The 17197-nt window shown below is 35.7% G+C and overlaps 1 protein-coding gene across 1 annotated transcript in view; it reads right to left on the reverse strand.

Annotated features, from left to right (window-relative positions):
* Positions 1-17197, reverse strand: part of LOC150097249 (uncharacterized) — a 550351-nt gene that overhangs the window by 469121 nt on the left and 64033 nt on the right. The window contains exon 5 of the mRNA XM_090407628.1: positions 4213-4343. Within this exon, the coding sequence (XP_090263754.1) occupies positions 4213-4343 (131 nt within the window). The remainder of the gene's footprint in view (positions 1-4212; positions 4344-17197) is intronic.

Below are 17197 nucleotides of genomic sequence, written 5' to 3' on the forward strand. Positions count from 1 at the left end.
GCACCATCAGGACTTTTAGGAGAAAGAATAGCTTCCTGCTTTGTCCTCATTTACTGTGTGTTGTGCTTGCGTGCATGTGTCTTGTTTTTAAGTTCCTGTGAAAATGGCAATGTGGCATTGCCAATATATTGGACGTGTATTAAAATTTATTTTAATGTATATTCCATTGCGTTGTAATTTCCTTAAGCTATTTAGTAAGATAACATATCTACTTGGAAATAAATAAATAAAGGAGTTCATCAAGGCTGTCCTTTATTTAACATATATATATGGACAATATCAAAAAATGGAGAGAAATAAATGCACATGGCTTCCAAATTAATCAACATACAAAAATAGATGCATTACTTCATTACACAATACTAAATATGACTTCTGCATTGCTTCAACCTTGGTATCACCTCTGGATCTGGTTCCCACTGAAGAGATCTCAATAGAGGTTGAAATCGGTCTGGGTAGTGACCCTTCCCATAATGCATAGCATTATACCTGTCTGCAAGGAGATGTGCTTTGCATTATGGGATACTAAGGCAAGCGATATGAAGCTTTGTCCACCTTTACCAAGAGTTTCCCAGTCCTGAAGATACTTCAGGCAGAAACTTTGTTTGCTTACACTTGGATAAAGGATTATACTAAATATATAATGTATAGTCTAACCAAGTGGAAAAACTTCCAACATCTTTCTCTAATCCAGAGTAATTTAATAATAAGGTGTGACACCTTCTAGCAACTCGTATAGATAAATATGACTTCTACATTGCTTCAACCTTGGTATCACTTCTGGATCTGGCTACCACTGAAGAGGCCTCAATAAAGGTCTAAACAGGTCTGGATAGTTATCCTTCCCATAATGCATAGCATTATACATGTCCTGAAGGAGATGTGCTTTGCATTATGGGATACTAAGGCAAGTGATGTGAAGCTCCTTCCACCTTTACCACGAGCTGCCCAGTCATGAAGATACTTCAGTTGCAAACTTAGTTTGCTTACACTTGGATCAAGGATTAAACTAAATATATAATTTATAGACATATTACTCTTTGGTGATGATCAGATCATCTTTGGAAAGACTGAAGACAAACTGCAGAAATCAATTTATAATTTAAATGATATTATATCACAATATGGCCCAGAAATTCAATGGAGAAAACTAAAGTCATGGCATTTTATGGAAATAACCCTGCCAGAAGTAAAATAGTAATAAATAATAAAATAATTGAGCAAGTTAATAATTTCAAATACCTAGGCTGTAAACTATCTTATATAAATGAAACAGATACTGATTTTAAGATGACAAACTTTATAAAAATCACTGGAGTAATTAAAAGAACCTTTAAATCTAGCCAAACCTACACTATTATATGGAAGTGAGATCTGAACCTTCAGAGAAAGGGATATACAGAGAATTCAGGCATCAGAAATGAAATTCCTTAGGAAAACAGAAAAAATTACCCTATTAGATAAAAATGAAATGGTGAAATAATTAAAAATCTTAAAATCAATCCAATAACAGACTCAATGATTAAATAGGGAAACTGGCTAGACCACACAGCAAGAATGCAGAGAGAAAGTTTACCAAAAAAGATCTTAACATATAACTCTGAAGGAACAAGGAATAGGGAACAACCGAGAAGATGGACTGCGCCTGGCCACTTGGCCTATATCCTTTCCTTTAGAGTTACACGGAGATCAGCATTCATTTTAGACAAATTATGGACTCTACAAACTGATTAGAAATAATTATTTTAATTTCCCGAATGATGTTTTGACCTTCATATTAAGATCATCATCTGGAGTATACACGTGTATGAGGGTAAGAAAGTAAGTTCCATTTTTAAATATTTTCATTGCAGCGCTGCGTTGCAATGGTGCAGATGCGTGCTGAGTTTGTTGATTCCTTAGCAAGGCATTGGTGCCATTTTCAGACATTCTCGCAGCACGTATACTTCTTGGTGTGTGTTTATAATGTCTAAGAAAATCAACTCGCCTGCCGCATGTGAAATTAAGTCAGTTATCTGTTTCTTGAATGCGAGGAACATTAAAGCAGCTGAAATTCATTGGAAAATTATTGAGGTTAATGGAGAACATGCAATGAGTAATTCAATGGTACGAAGATGGGTAAGGAAGGATAGGTGTGCACGATGATGAACGGAGCAAGCGACCATCTTTAGTGACTGATGATTTGCTGCGTTCAGTTGAAGTGAAGATTCAACAGAATAGGAGATTCACTATGACGTCACTCACCGCAATTTCCAGAAGTTTCACATTCATGTCTTCATGAAATTGTGTTGGGGAAACTTAATTATTGGAAATTGTGTGCACGTTGGGTGCCAAAGTTGCTTACAGAACAACAGAGTGAATCGACTGGGCAGTGCATTGGAATGCTTGACATTCTACCATGAGGATGCTTTCCTGAGCAGACTTGTCACTGGGGACGAGACTTGAGTGTCACACGCAACCCATGAATCCAAACAACAGTCCATGCAGTGGAGGCACACCTCATCACCAGTCAAGACAAAATTGAAGACAACGGTTTGCACTCAGAACATCATGTGCACTGTGTTTTGGGACAGACAAGGAATTTTGCTGGTAGACTTCTTGGGTCAAGGCTCCGCAATCAATGCAAGTATGTACTGCCAAACCCTTAAGAAACTGTGTCATGCAATCCAGAATAAACGACATGGATGCTTACCAGGGGTGTTGTTTTGATTCATGATAACGCCCGCCCACACACAGCCGATGTAACACAACAATTTCTCACCATCTTTGGCTGGGAACAATTCCATCAATCCCACATATAGTCCTGACTTTGCGCCAAGCAACTTTCACCTGTTCAAACATTTGAAATCTTTTCTTGGTGGCTGGCGGTTTCAAAACGATGACGAGGGCAAGAAGCAGTCAATACAGGGTTTACGTCACAGGCAGCAACCTTCTACGAAGAAGGTATAAAACTCTTGGTGCCCCGTTATGATAAATGTCTGAACAATGGCGGAAATTATGTAGAAAAGTAGTGAAAGATGTCTACTTAAATTTCCAATAAAGTTTTTTTTGCAAGTATATTTTTGTTTCTCTGACAGCCCATCGGAACTTACTTTCTGGATCCCTCGCATAAAAGTGTATTGCCATATGCTGGATGGTACTCAAAAAGAAGACAACCAGGAACATCCTACAAAATTATGTCCAAAATTATTCCTTCCTTATATTCTTTATGTATCTATGTCTTTAAAACATCAGTAATGCCCTAAAAATTGAGTAAAAAGCCAATAACATCATAAAAAAAAAGGGGTACTCCTAAAGAAAAATAAGCAAAAAAGCCATAAAAAATTAATATTAAATTACAGGAGTAACATGGAAAATTTTCCAGAAATAATATCTATAATTTTTCATATTTTGGTCAGACAGACCATTCACTAAGCAAGAGGACACTGATCATGGAATAATAAGGGTGCATTCAGTGAATTAAACATTATTAATCTGGGATGAGATCTAGTTAATAAACATGTACTGTGTGGCCTTTTTTAAAAATGCTTCTTTTAGGTTAACCACGAGAAGCACTTTTAGACATATTCAAAAGAAAGGTCAGAAATCCTTATGCATTATCCAAACTGAATAATGATGAGAGTGATATTTTAAAACTTTGGAAGTTTATATTTTTGAAATGAATTATATTCTTTTTAAATAGATTTCCATTGAAAATATTCTAAGTTTTGTATTTTTCTATTGCGATATCAACATCATTTCTGGAAGATAATGCTTGCCCTCGACCTGTTAGATGATTATGTCCATACTGATGATAGAATTAATTATTCATTTCAAAATATCTATATACTGATTTAATTTATATTAAACTAATTCAATATGGTTTTACTAGGAATTTCTAATGTCAGAGTCACAGGTATCATTAAAAAAACCTGGACCTGTTAGCTGATTATGTCCATACTGATGACGGAATTCCAAGCGGCCATGACGTCTATAGATGTCCAGCTAAATCTGGATACGATTCTGTAACACCTTTTGGTCTCACTATTTCTTCCACCTCAGCCAGGTAGGGCGATTAATTATTCATTTAAAAATATTTATATACTGATTTAAATCATATTAAACTAATTCAATATGGTTTTACTAGAGGATACCTAATGTCAGAGGTATCATTAAAGTTAAAAAAAAAATATATATAGCAAACAAGCATAAGCACAAATAATAAAAACTCACCCACTCTCCCTGATACACTGAAGTTGTTTTTCACTAAGAAGCTGTGGATCACCTTTAGAATCCAATGCCACAGCATCAAGCTCCTCAAATGTTGGAGCCACAAACAAATCTCGCAGTATAAGAGGCTTTGGCTACAAAAATATATTCTGCACGTTAAACGTTAAAAATAAATAACAGAATAGTTAATGAGATTATTAACTAACAGCTAAATAATTTTTGAAGTAAATTCAAACCTAATTTAAAGTAAATTCATAATGATAAATATAATGACAGAATCAAGATGGAAATGACTTTAATAGATGAATTCTTTTTTCTGACAAATATATTTGGGTGCTGTTTTGAAGACATTATCAAGGTGCAATGTCAAACAAATGGCAGTAAAAATATCTACTGTGAAATGGATGAATAACAGAACATACGAAGCATAAATATGGTTGCAAAATCAATAATGACTGATCTTTTAAGTGAATTTCACATATCAATATTATATCAAAATTCTGTGGGCGGCAACCATGAGAATCAGTAGAATATTATAAGAAAAGTAAACAGCAGCATTTATATCAGTATTATTCACATATAAAACTAATGATGAGAATTCAAAACAATGAACAACCAGCAATGTGACAGTTTTAAGCAATCATAATTATCATTTTCTAATATATATCCTGAAGGGACGTATCAGATATCATGACAGTCTAACATAATACAATCACAACAGGATCGTATTATATGAGCATGACAGCTTGATAGGGATGATTCCAAGAATGGAAAAACTAGTTCGTCAGACAAAACAAATGATGACTGCAGCATTGGAATAGGAAATTTGGTCAAGGAATCAACTCATGTTGCTTATTTTAACTGGTCAGGGAATCAACTCATGTTGCTTATTTTAACTGGTCAGGGAATCAACTCATGTTGCTTATTTTAACTGGCCAGGTTTTAACACATCTGAATTTCTGATAGACAACCACCATGCAAGTGTACTAATGCCAGGAGTATCAAGAATTAAGATTTCTAAGATTTCTTTATTAATATATGTATATAGTAGACAACAACGCAAATAATAGGACTCTAGCATTGATGTATAATTTTTTTTTTTTTTTTTTTTTTTCACCAGAGGTCAGGCCAACAATTGTGGTAGCGGTCAGTCAGTGTCTTTAACGAACCAGTCTGATTGTAGTATAGCTTGTTTCTTGTGTATATTTGTACGCTCCAGAAGATGACCTTGACATAAAGGTCAAAACGTCGAATTGTAAATTTTAGTAATATTAAACTAAAGTTTTTATTCAAACACCGTAGTTGTCTCCATAATTTCCAAAAATGCATTCGGATCACCATGCAAGCCTAAAAGAAAGGATTCAGATCATCCATGGAAATGATCCCACAAGCATTCCTGCAATCGCTATGGCAAGCTAAAGATTCGTATTTCTCTCCTGATCAATCGGCTGGCCTTTTTAAAAAGATGCAGAGACAATAACCTCATTCCGATCTGCATCAGGCTAAAAAAGAAATTTACGTCCGCTAAGGCACTCCGTATCTATGACCGCACAGAAAAAGCAATGCTTAGAGAACAGATCCAAACAGCCCGCCAAAACCTAGCTACAACACAAAATCTGGTTTCTAAATTACAATCAGAACTATCGAACTATGTTAATCCAGACATTCTACAAACACTTGAAAGAATTACTGACAATTTGGCCAAGCATACCCTGGAAAAGAATAAAGAAAAACTCAGGAAAAAATTCCACAGGTTGAAACAACGGCAAAATATGGCGGCCAATCACAGGAATCCACCCAATCAGAGGACTTCCTCCCCGAGAAACAACAATGAACAACAAGCAAGGGAGACAAGGAGCGACCAACCACCGACAAGCAAGAACCATGTGATTAACCTATCAAGCCACACCATGAACAACGGCGAACTCACGCTACTGAATAAAGGACTGAACTACGCAACAGAACCTAAAGAGGTAAACAAATTGGATTTTATCTACCACATTGAAAGAGGCATCAGATCCCTACCTAACAACATAGCAGATAAAATACGACTAGAAACCAGTAATGTCCTAAATACCAAGAAAACCAAACAGAACAACCTGACTAAAACAGAATTAGCAGCAATTAAATCATTAAAAGCCAAAAAAAAACATAATAATAACGAAAGCGGATAAAGGCAATGCCACTGTTGTCCTTGACAGGTCAACATACATACTGCAAATGAACCAACTAGTAGCCGATAACAACACATATAAAATGGTAAATTATAACCAAACAAAAAAGGATAAAGGACAAAACAGAAAAACTACTAAAGTCCGTCACTTCTTGGCCACCAGACACAGTTAAAAAACTCAAACCCCACTACGCCCGCTCCCCCAGAATATATGGGGTTCCGAAAATACACAAACAAAATGTGCCCCTTCGACCAATAGTGGAAGGAATAGACAGTCCCAATTACCACCTATCCAAGAAATTAGCGGCAACACTCAAGGAGTTGGTAGGTCATTCCCCCTCCTACATAAAAAACACACAACACTTTATAAACAAAATCAAAAACATAACACTCGACAAAGACGACTTATTAGTCAGTTTTGACGTTTCTGCCCTTTTCACTAATGTCTCCATCAACGACACAATTCTCCTACTACAGAACAAATTTCCGCCCGACATTACGGCCCTCTTTGCCCACGTACTAAAGTCCGGTTACTTCGTGTGGCAAAACAAATTCTACCTACAAAAGGAAGGTAAGGCTATGGGCTCACCATTATCCCCCCCAATCGCGAACTTCTACATGGAAACCTTTGAGCAAAGGGCTCTTGATTCCGCCACGCTTCGACCGACAATCTGGCTCAGATACGTTGACGACGTGTTCGCGATCTGGCCGCACGAGCGACAAACGCTAAACACATTCCTCAGCCACCTAAACAAACAACACGAACGCATACAATTTACCATCGAAATCGAAAACCAAAATTCACTCCCGTTCCTAGCACTAGTTACACGTCTTCCTTCAGGCAGTCTATCCTTCACGGTCTACCGAAAACCGACACACACGGGCCAATACATACATGCGAATTCATACCACCACCCAGCACAAAAACATGGAGTCATTAACACCCTTAAAAACAGAGCCACAACTATTTGCTCTAACCAGCAAGCCCTGAAACAAGAACTAAAAATCATTAGTGACACATTCATAAATAATGGCTATAACAAAAATACTGTCAATAAAATACCCTATAAAACCATAACAAAAACGAATCTAGATTACAGTAAAACCATAGCCATCCCATACATTAAAGGGTTATCAGAAAAAATCAACAGAATCCTACAACATTATAACCTCAATGCCACCTTTAAACCACCCACTAAACTTAAAACCATATTCAGCTCCTCTAAGGATCCTCTCCTCCCATTAGCACATCGTAGTGTCTATTGCATCCGCTGCACCTGTAACTTACCATACATAGGTGAAACAGGACGGACAATCCCTATACGCAAGAAAGAACACATTAGACACATTAAATATAACCATTATGGTGAAGCAGGCCTCTCAGACCACGCACTTAACACCTTACACAAAATCAACTGGAAAAGCACCTGCTCCTTACACCGCACAAAAACATGGTACGAAAGAAAATTTAAAGAATCCTGCGAAATCCTGATAAACCACCCAAATATCAACAATAAAGATGGTATGAAAATTCTAAGGATCTGGATGGCACACATTCAGCCAACCTAATGTGAAAGATTCAACATAAGTCAGGACTCTAGCCAATCCGCTAGTATTAGAAACCATTCCACTCCAACTGGCTGGAATGATGTTAATATATGTATATAGTAGACAACACAAATAATAGGACTCTAGCATTGATGTATAATTTTTTTTTTTTTTTTCACCAGAGGTCAGGCCAACAATTGTGGTAGCAGTTGGTCAGTGTCTTTAACGAACCAGTCTGATTGTAGTATAGCTTGTTTCTTGTGTATATTTGTAGGCTCCAGAAGATGACCTTGACATAAAGGTCTAAACGTTGAATTGTAAATTTTAGTAATATTAAACTAAAGTTTTTATTCAAACACGGTAGTTGTCTCCATAATTTCTAAAAATGCATAAAAAGATAGTTAAAACATCATGGATACAAGGAGCGGTGTCATTATAGGTGATTTCTGGCATAATGACCAATTCTCACTTTCATACGATGCACCCATTAGTATGTAACTGCTGGATATTGAACAAACAAGGATGGGATGGAAATTCAAGATTTAGCTAACCATACTGTGAAGTATAATAGCTTAAACCAAAAGAAAATAATGGCACATGACAAACTGGGGAAACAGTTAAACAATGGTCCCACTGTTTTCATTAGGGTTGAACTAGGGCATAAACTTAAAAGTCAGCTACTGGAACAAACTCAAAAAAACTCAGAAGTGTCAGAGGAAATGAAGATGAATACAAAGGCATCATTAACAGAAATATCAATGAAAAAAAAGTGGAACCGAAAGAACTGGAAAAGAAAATTTTTTTAAATTAAATTAATTAAGAATTAATTTGTGTGGATGAGATAAAGACTAAAAGAAGTGAGATTTTGCTAAATAATATAAAATGCTATATTCAGGCCATAATGATCAAGGAAAGGAAGGAGCAGCTATAGCATTCAATACTAAATATGAAGATAATCTGGTTCCGGGGGGGGGGGGGTCCCCCTGGAACCGCGTACAAAGGAGTAGTGATGAGTGAAAAGGTATGACGCTGTAGGAGCGCCTCTCAAAGTATGATATAAAAAGCTTGACGCTGCTAGCTTGTCTCTCTCTCTCTCTCTACTCGAGGGGCCAAGCACAAGTAATTCCCTGAGATGAATATGTGAGAGCAGTCAATAGAACGATGTCTAGATGCAGTTATGCGCTCAAGTAGCGAGCCAAGTGCGGGCATTTCATCAGTAAAGCGGGAGAATCAACAAGAGCTGATTGTCATTCTAGACCATGTGGACCAACTTAAGCAGAGCTGTTCTCGTCTACATCGGAGAGGATAATTCATGATTGTGAGTTCAAGGCTGGCCCATTGAAAAAACAACTGAAGAAGAAGAAGGAATGATCTGTGGAAGGAATTGTAAGGATTGAGAGATAGACCCAATAAAGTCTGAAGGTCCCAGTAACGTATGAATCTTTTAGTTTCCTTTGTGTGTAATAATGTGCAAAATTATTCATTAGTGGGACTTGTATAAGATATGAAACAGGACTTTAGAGCTTAGCCTGATACCAGAATGTTTTATCTCTGAGAACGAATTCTGATATAGTGTGGTGTTAATTTGTATGTAGTATGTTATAGTTTAGTAATGCTTGAAGTTTGATAAGTTAAGCATTGAGAGAAATTGTAGACCAGATTGTCAGAAATCAGTGAATTGATTCATTATTAATATTGTCTCATGGTAGAATTCAACTAGGAATACAGAAGTTATGTATAGTTAAGTCTGTTAACTTAGAAGAAAGATTTACTTTAGTTATATGACAAGTCTTGTAAATTTGTATTGTGATAGTTTGATGAAGAAACCCTTTTTCTTTCATCTAACAAATTGCCTGATGAACGAATCCAATGTACCACTCATCAAGTAGAACCTGAACGGAACTAGCTAATTGGAGAAGACCACGACTGCAAATGAGAATTTGAAATAAGGCATTTTGTTAACTTGGTAACTGTTATTATATAGATTGTATAACCGTGCGTCACTCTGAGAGTTCACTACTTGATTAAGAAGCTTTTTCGAATCTAAGGGTTGTGGATGGTGCAGCATTAAACAAAGAAATTTTCCAGGACCCAACGAGGAGACAGCTCCAGATTTTCAAATAAAGGAATTGGCTCAATCCAGGGGCATTTTTTTTGTTTATCGAATTCGCAAACAGGAGCAATCTAAGTGATGGCCACAGAATTGATAGGTAATTTGAGTATGATATTTATTTCCTATGTTCTTACCAAAGTCTTCCCATGACTTTTGTTTATCTTTCTTACATTCTCTGTATTCTCTAAGGGCACAAGCTGACTTATTTGCAAGAACTTTTGATATACTTTCTTCTTTTCCTTCACAGCCTCTTTAAATTTTCAAGTATACATGAATAAATCTTACAAGAACACTCAGTAGGGAAATACATGGAGTTCTGATTTTTCTATCCTTCCAGACAACCTCGCCACATGGCTCTCTGGCTGAATCAATCAATGTTTTCTTCAGGACTTGCCACTGAATCTCCAAGGTTTGGTTCCTTTTCTCAAATCCTTTCATTTATTCTTGAATAATGTTTGTATAATTTAGTCTACAATTCACATCTGAGAGCTGCTCAACTTTTATTTGCTTTAAAACTTTCATACATGTTCTTTTTTTCAATATGAAATTCAATTTTATCCTATCAATTTTATCAAAACTAAATTGTAATCACTTCCAATTTCAAATTCTCTGCATCAGTGAAAAAACATCACTATCAACAATAACATAGTCAGTGAGATTTTTCTAATTCCTTGATTCTCTTCATGTGAATTTGTGCACATTTTTTGATGGAATATTGTGTTAGTAATAACCAGTCCATGTCCTGAGCAGAAATTCAAAGATATTTGCAATTATTATTAGCTTTGCTCTTTTCTCCAAATTCTCATATTTGCCCACATCACTCTACTTGATATTGCCTGCCATTCAAGAAGATTAGCCTCGTATTTATGCCTTATTATAACATTTTGTATTTATTGCTCAGAAAGATCTCACCAGCTTTTGTCTTTTTTGTTTCAGTCACTCCTATTATGTTGATCTGGTACTTATCCAATTCCTCAGCTAGCTCCAGTTCTTTGCCATTTAGGATTCTTATGTTGATAGTACCAACCTTGGACCCTGGTGATATTGAGTTTGGATGTGTTTCAAGATTTGTTTTCTACATGATTCCCACATATGAGTAGAAATCCTTTCATTAATGGCAAACGAATTATTAATAATTAACATTTGTGATATGTGTGTCCTATAAGCTGCTGGGTAGAGCGAATAGCATATGATCCTATAAAGTCTAGACACGAATAAGTGAATTTATGATGGCATAATTAAAAAAAAAGGACAAGGAGAAGAAGAGATTTGCTTGTATAAAAGTATAAATAATTAAGCATTAATAAACAGCTGTATACATTAAGTAGTTCAGTTATAAACTATAGGTAGAGGATAATCCAATGAACTAATAATGTTGATCAGGTGATTTATTTAGGTGTGACAGAAATACATGTAGTGTAATGGAGCAACAAATCATCTTGTAAAATTTTTTGTGCATATTATTAGGTTGGCAAATAAGTTTGTTTGGTTTATGCGTTACTACAAGTTTACGCCGCTTCACCTGTCACTATTGTTGTACTATCACGCAACGCTATTGCACAGTTGAAAGGCGACATTTCACATAACCTTTCAGTGAATTTTTGTTCGGCCTACTTCAGTTGCGTGCGTGTAACATATTTTTAAAAATGGAAGGAAATAACGTACATTACCAGCATATTTTGCTTTTTTATTTCAAAAAAGACAAACGAGCTGCGGAGGCCCATAAAAAAATATGCAGCATATATGGGGATGGTGCCTTAACAGAACGTGTATGCCAAAAGTGGTTTGCCAAATTCCGTTCTGGAGATTTTGACGTCAGTGATGCGCCTCGCACCGGTCGCCCGACCAAGGTTGATTCGAGTGTTGTGAAGGATATTGTTGACAAAAATCCATCAAAAACAGTGTGAGAGATTGCTACAATACTCAATATATCTCATACAAGTGTTGAAAACCATTTGCACAAGCTGGGATATGTTTCAAAACTCAATGTGTGGCTGCCACATGAATTGACTGAGGCCAATATGACTGCTCGCATATCCATCTGTAATTCGCTGCGACGTTGCCAAGAAAATTACCCATCTTTGAAGTGGATGATTACGAGAGATGAAAAGTGGGTCGTGTATGATAACGTGGTACATAAAAGATCATGGGGGCACAAGAGTGAACCGCCACAAACAACCTCGAAAGCGGGATTGCACACAAAGTAGATCATGCTCTCTGTGTGGTGGGATTATAAAGGTGTTACTGTCAGGCAGAACGATTGATTCAATTGTCTAATGCTCATAGTTAACACAACTGGCCCATGCAATTAGCACAAAACATCCTGCATTGGCAAATTGGAGTTGTCTTTCACCACAACAACGGCAGACCCCACACATCGTTAACAACCCGTAGTAAATTGTTACGTCTTGACTGGGATGTTTTGCCGCATCCTCCGTATTCACCGGACCTGGCACCTTCCGATTACCACTTATTCTGATTGTTGCAGAATTCTCTGAACGGGAAAACCTTCGCTAATGAGGAGGCTGTCAAAAGACACCTGGATCAGTTTTTTGCCAGTAAACCTCAGGAGTTTTATGAACATTGCATAATGAAGTTGGTGGACATATGGCAAGAGGTTATTGACAAAGAGGGTCAATATATAACTGACTAGTATGTATTATATATATTAAATAAAATGTTTCATTCCACTCTGAAAAACCGAACGAACTTATTTGCCAACAATATGTGTATTTGGCTTCATTTTCTAAGAATTTTCTTTTGTTTACAGAGATTCAGTATACATTTTTAATGCAATAATAGGATACATAATATTCGATCATCATTGGAATTGTCCACACCTTCAGGAATCCTAGATTCATTCGTGGTTTTTTTTTTCAGAAGAGAGTCAGATATCTATTATTGATAAGACAAAAGTTCTTTTGTCTTATGAATAATAGATATCTGACATATGCTGGTTTTTGTTTGTTGTTAATCAACAACTTTTTATAATACACAGAAGTATTCGTTTTTTTTTTTTTTTTCTTCAGTAATAGATAAATTTTTATTACTTCTGTTGTTTCCAAAGACTAGAATAAATATGTCCCTATACCGTTAAAAAACTTTCCGGCCTCAACAGATGCTATACTGCACAGGCAAGAAAAGCAATTAGCTTTGTTTATTACTAAATACAGTAAACAGACATTTGTGTACTATATTTAGGAACAATTAGTGTAAGCGACAACTCGAACAACATACTTAACGGAAAACACTCTGCTCCCACAGGCTTCGCATGCCATATATTTCACTATAAAGAAGTTGAAAAAAATCCAAGTTTAGAAAGTGAAGAGTATCTTTCTTCCATCTCCAGGCACATGCAGTTAGCTATTCCCTGGTATAATCGAAGATGGATGGTCTTCTCCGTCTCTTCCAGTCCTTTTCATCTCGTAGGTCTTGACTCATCAACTGTATGCTTCTCCTTTGATACAGAAACCCAAATATCATCAAATCCATGTTCTCTGTCATTCCTAAGCTGCTTCATAGTGTCACGCACTTTTTTACAACAGTACAATACAACACAGGATGAAGTTTGCAGCATATTATTCAAAATATCAGTATAGCCAAATAGAACAGAAAAAAATTCTAGCAACAAAATTGTTTGAAAATCTTGCAAGAAATTCAAATAACCACAAGCTTCGATTACAGCATCCATGTTCCATTCCCCAGAATTCTTCACTATGTGTTAAAAAAAATTCAATGAGTTGATTTCTCTGACATTTCACTGTGCTTATTAAATGGAAGTAAAGTTCCATCTGGTTGGTGCGAAGGAGGGTAAATTTTTAGCAACAAAATCTTGCAAAGCATTTATTCTTTTTGATAATTTAGAAAAATATGTCGCCAATGCACTGATAGTTTCGAAAAATAATCTACATTCTTTGATATTCTAGAGGCTTTTTTTCAAAACTAAATTCAAAACGAAGGCATAGCAATGCTTAAATATTGCTATAACTTAAATATTAAATAACTTTTCTCTGTAACCCATTAATATGCCCACTCATTACACAGGCACCATCATAAGTTTGGCCAACTAACTTGTCCTTAATATTAAATTTCTCAACTTTATTTACATGTTTAAAAAGACCACTAGTCGTTCTATTATTACTTACGCCTGTAAATCTGATGAATATTTCGTGTATTTGCCCATTATGGACAAAACGGAAAACAGTTGATAGATGCAATTTTGACATGACATCAGATGCTTCATTCAGAATAATGGTCGCAAATGTAGCAGTAACAATTTCTTTTTTTATAGCATCTTTAACTACATCAGATATAGCGCTAATAATATCATTTTGTACTGTGGAAGAAGTTCCTTGAAATACAGTACAAGCTAAGCAGGGGCTTCCTTTGAATGATCATACACATAAAGCACATGTAAAAATTCTATATAATTTTCTCAATTAGCTGAATCTTCAGACTCATGATCTCTCAAAGGAAGCCCCTGCTTAGCCAAATAGCATACAGCATCAATTAATCTTTTTTAAAATGCATCTATTTTTCTTTACCTGTTCATTATGATGGGTAACTTCATAATGAACAGGTAAAGAAAATTTTCTTTTTTTTGTCAATGAGAGCATCAATTCTTTGTTTTCCAAACATCTTGAGATTTAAAAATGATTCAACGTGTGATTGGGGGCACTCATGTTTTTGCACTGCTGCTGTTAAATCGTTCAGACCAGAATATCCATTATTCTAAATGCCTTTCTCTCTGGAGAATAATAAACAAGGCCAACAAAAAAGTCTTGACTGCACTTCACATCCAGTTAACCATTCTACTGTGCTGTGTTGTGACATGGAGAAGTGTCTCATATACTCAGTTTTTGCATCTTTGTGCATGCTCTGCAAATGTGGAAGAAGAGGACAAGACTTACCTCCTTCGAGTACAGTCATACAATCCACAAAATTTTTGCCAGAAAACGAGACATTCAGTAGATTGTCAACACTGTTTCCCATTATAAATATGAGCAAAAAAGTTATAAATTTATGGAAAATTATATATTGAAAATGTGTCTATATTATATATAAAAACTTGCCTACCACATCAGTTCACACTTCATGCATGCAAAACAGATGAAACTCAAAAACAAAAACAGCAACTCATGACAACATTCAATTGAACTGGTTGACAAAATAACCAATCACAGTCTCTAGGTGCTATTGTCTCTAAGCTCACCCTGCTTCACCTTCTATGTGGTTTAAAACTACTAGAACGCTAAGAATGTGACCCGCTGCATCATCTGTACATCTTTTCAAAGGGCTCCAAGGTGTATGTATTTTGAACACACACCAAGGCTATTAACGTGAACGTGATGCAATGTTTACGTGTTGAAAAGTGCTCTTCATCATGAAGCATTAGTATATTGTGTTGAATTTTAGGAATCATGCGAAGCTAGGAAATAATTAGGGGAGTCTTTAATAGGAACAAATACAAAAATATAATATCGGTGATGTTAATATTCTTGGATGAGTACTGCACACCTAGCTCACCCAGAATATTTTCCCCTCGTTGCCAGAGTCAGCTGTGAGTGCTTTATCTGTTATTGGGTTCAAGGAGAGGTATGAGAGATTGTGTGGGTAGTTGGGAGTTTCTGGTGATGAGTCTTCAGACTCCATGGAGGTGTTCATACAATAATAATAATAATAATAATAAGGAATGGTAACAAACTGAACCACCTCTTAGGAGGTGATGACATAATTTCATTGGCGACTAGAGTGAAAGTATCCTATTATGGGAAGTAGTACCTCACACATCTTGTAGGCAAGATTTTTTTTTAATTAATACTTTGTCTTGTTTAAATTTGTACAGTGAGGATCTTAGTATATTTAGACCATTCCATTCTATAACATGTATGTGATGCTCACATTTATTTAGGCTTCCAGTTTTCTCTTCTACTTATTTAATTTGAAAGTCACATACTGAAGACGCCCTTAAAATAGGGCAAAAATTATGTGTTAAATAAAAAATATTATTTAAGTATTAAATCTATAGTGGGTTGTTATTTATATGCAATCATGTTTTGTACTTATTTGAACAATAAAACATTATATTGTAGGAAGGTGGGGGGGGGGGAATAAGCTAATATGCATTAAGCAAGCAGAAGCTCATGTTAAGGTTTAATGAAATGAAAACAGCACAATAAAAGAATTAAACAGGTTTAACAGTTCCAATATTTTGTCTCTGTCAAAGAGACATCATCTGGGATGCCATGAAAATTATAATAATGCACACCAGTAACAAACTTAACGGAAGATATTAGATAAGCTGAAAGTTCAAGAGGAGGGGGAGTATCTCCTCTGCGAAGCATTAATAGATAATCTGGGCTGTTGGACAGATGATCTAAGAATTACTGTTTCTGAAATTTTGAGAAGTTTCACACAACCATATTTATTCTTTTTTTTTTGTTAAATGTGCTGCTGATTCAAAAAAAAAAATCTATTGTGTTTGTATGTGCAGCAATGAAGAATAGCAGATTTTATCCATTTGATTCTGTACAAGATGTACAAGTTATGGTCAGATAGACCTGACTGACCATAGATCTACTCTCTCAGTTCGAGCATATGTATCCTTTCCTATAATAGTCAAACTGGAAGATCAGTTAACATCATTTTGAACACAAATATATCTTTTGCCATAATTATGATCACTTAGGTCTAGCTTGCCAGCCTGGTTGGCCAAGTGGTTAGTGTATCTGCTCTCCAACCAACAAGTCACAGGTTTGAATCCTACTGTGACCATGGATGTTTGTGATGGTCTTTAATTGGGAGATGAATTTCATCACCTCGTGTAAGACCATTGCCCCACTTATTGGAGGCCTGAAATGGTTTGAGAAAGTTCCATGTTTGGTCTCTAGAGCAGACCAAACATGAAATAAATAAAAAATAAATAAATAAAGCTGACATGTTGCACAGAATTTAAAAACTATGCTTCAGGGTAGAAAATACATGACAAAAAAAATGATAACCATGTTTATATAAACATGACTGTCATTTTTTTTCAATCAGCAACAGATTTAAAAAATAAGCAAAATCTTAAAAAAAAATGGTTGTGTGAAAATTGCCAAGATAAGGTTTTCCTTTTAGAGCTTTAGGCTTACAGTCTAATATCTTCCACTTAT

The sequence above is a fragment of the Typopeltis vanoorti genome, chromosome 17 (genome assembly GCF_054136105.1).
Source record: "Typopeltis vanoorti isolate ZY-2024b chromosome 17, IOZ_Tvanoo_1.0, whole genome shotgun sequence".
Lineage (NCBI taxonomy): Eukaryota > Metazoa > Arthropoda > Arachnida > Uropygi > Thelyphonidae > Typopeltis > Typopeltis vanoorti.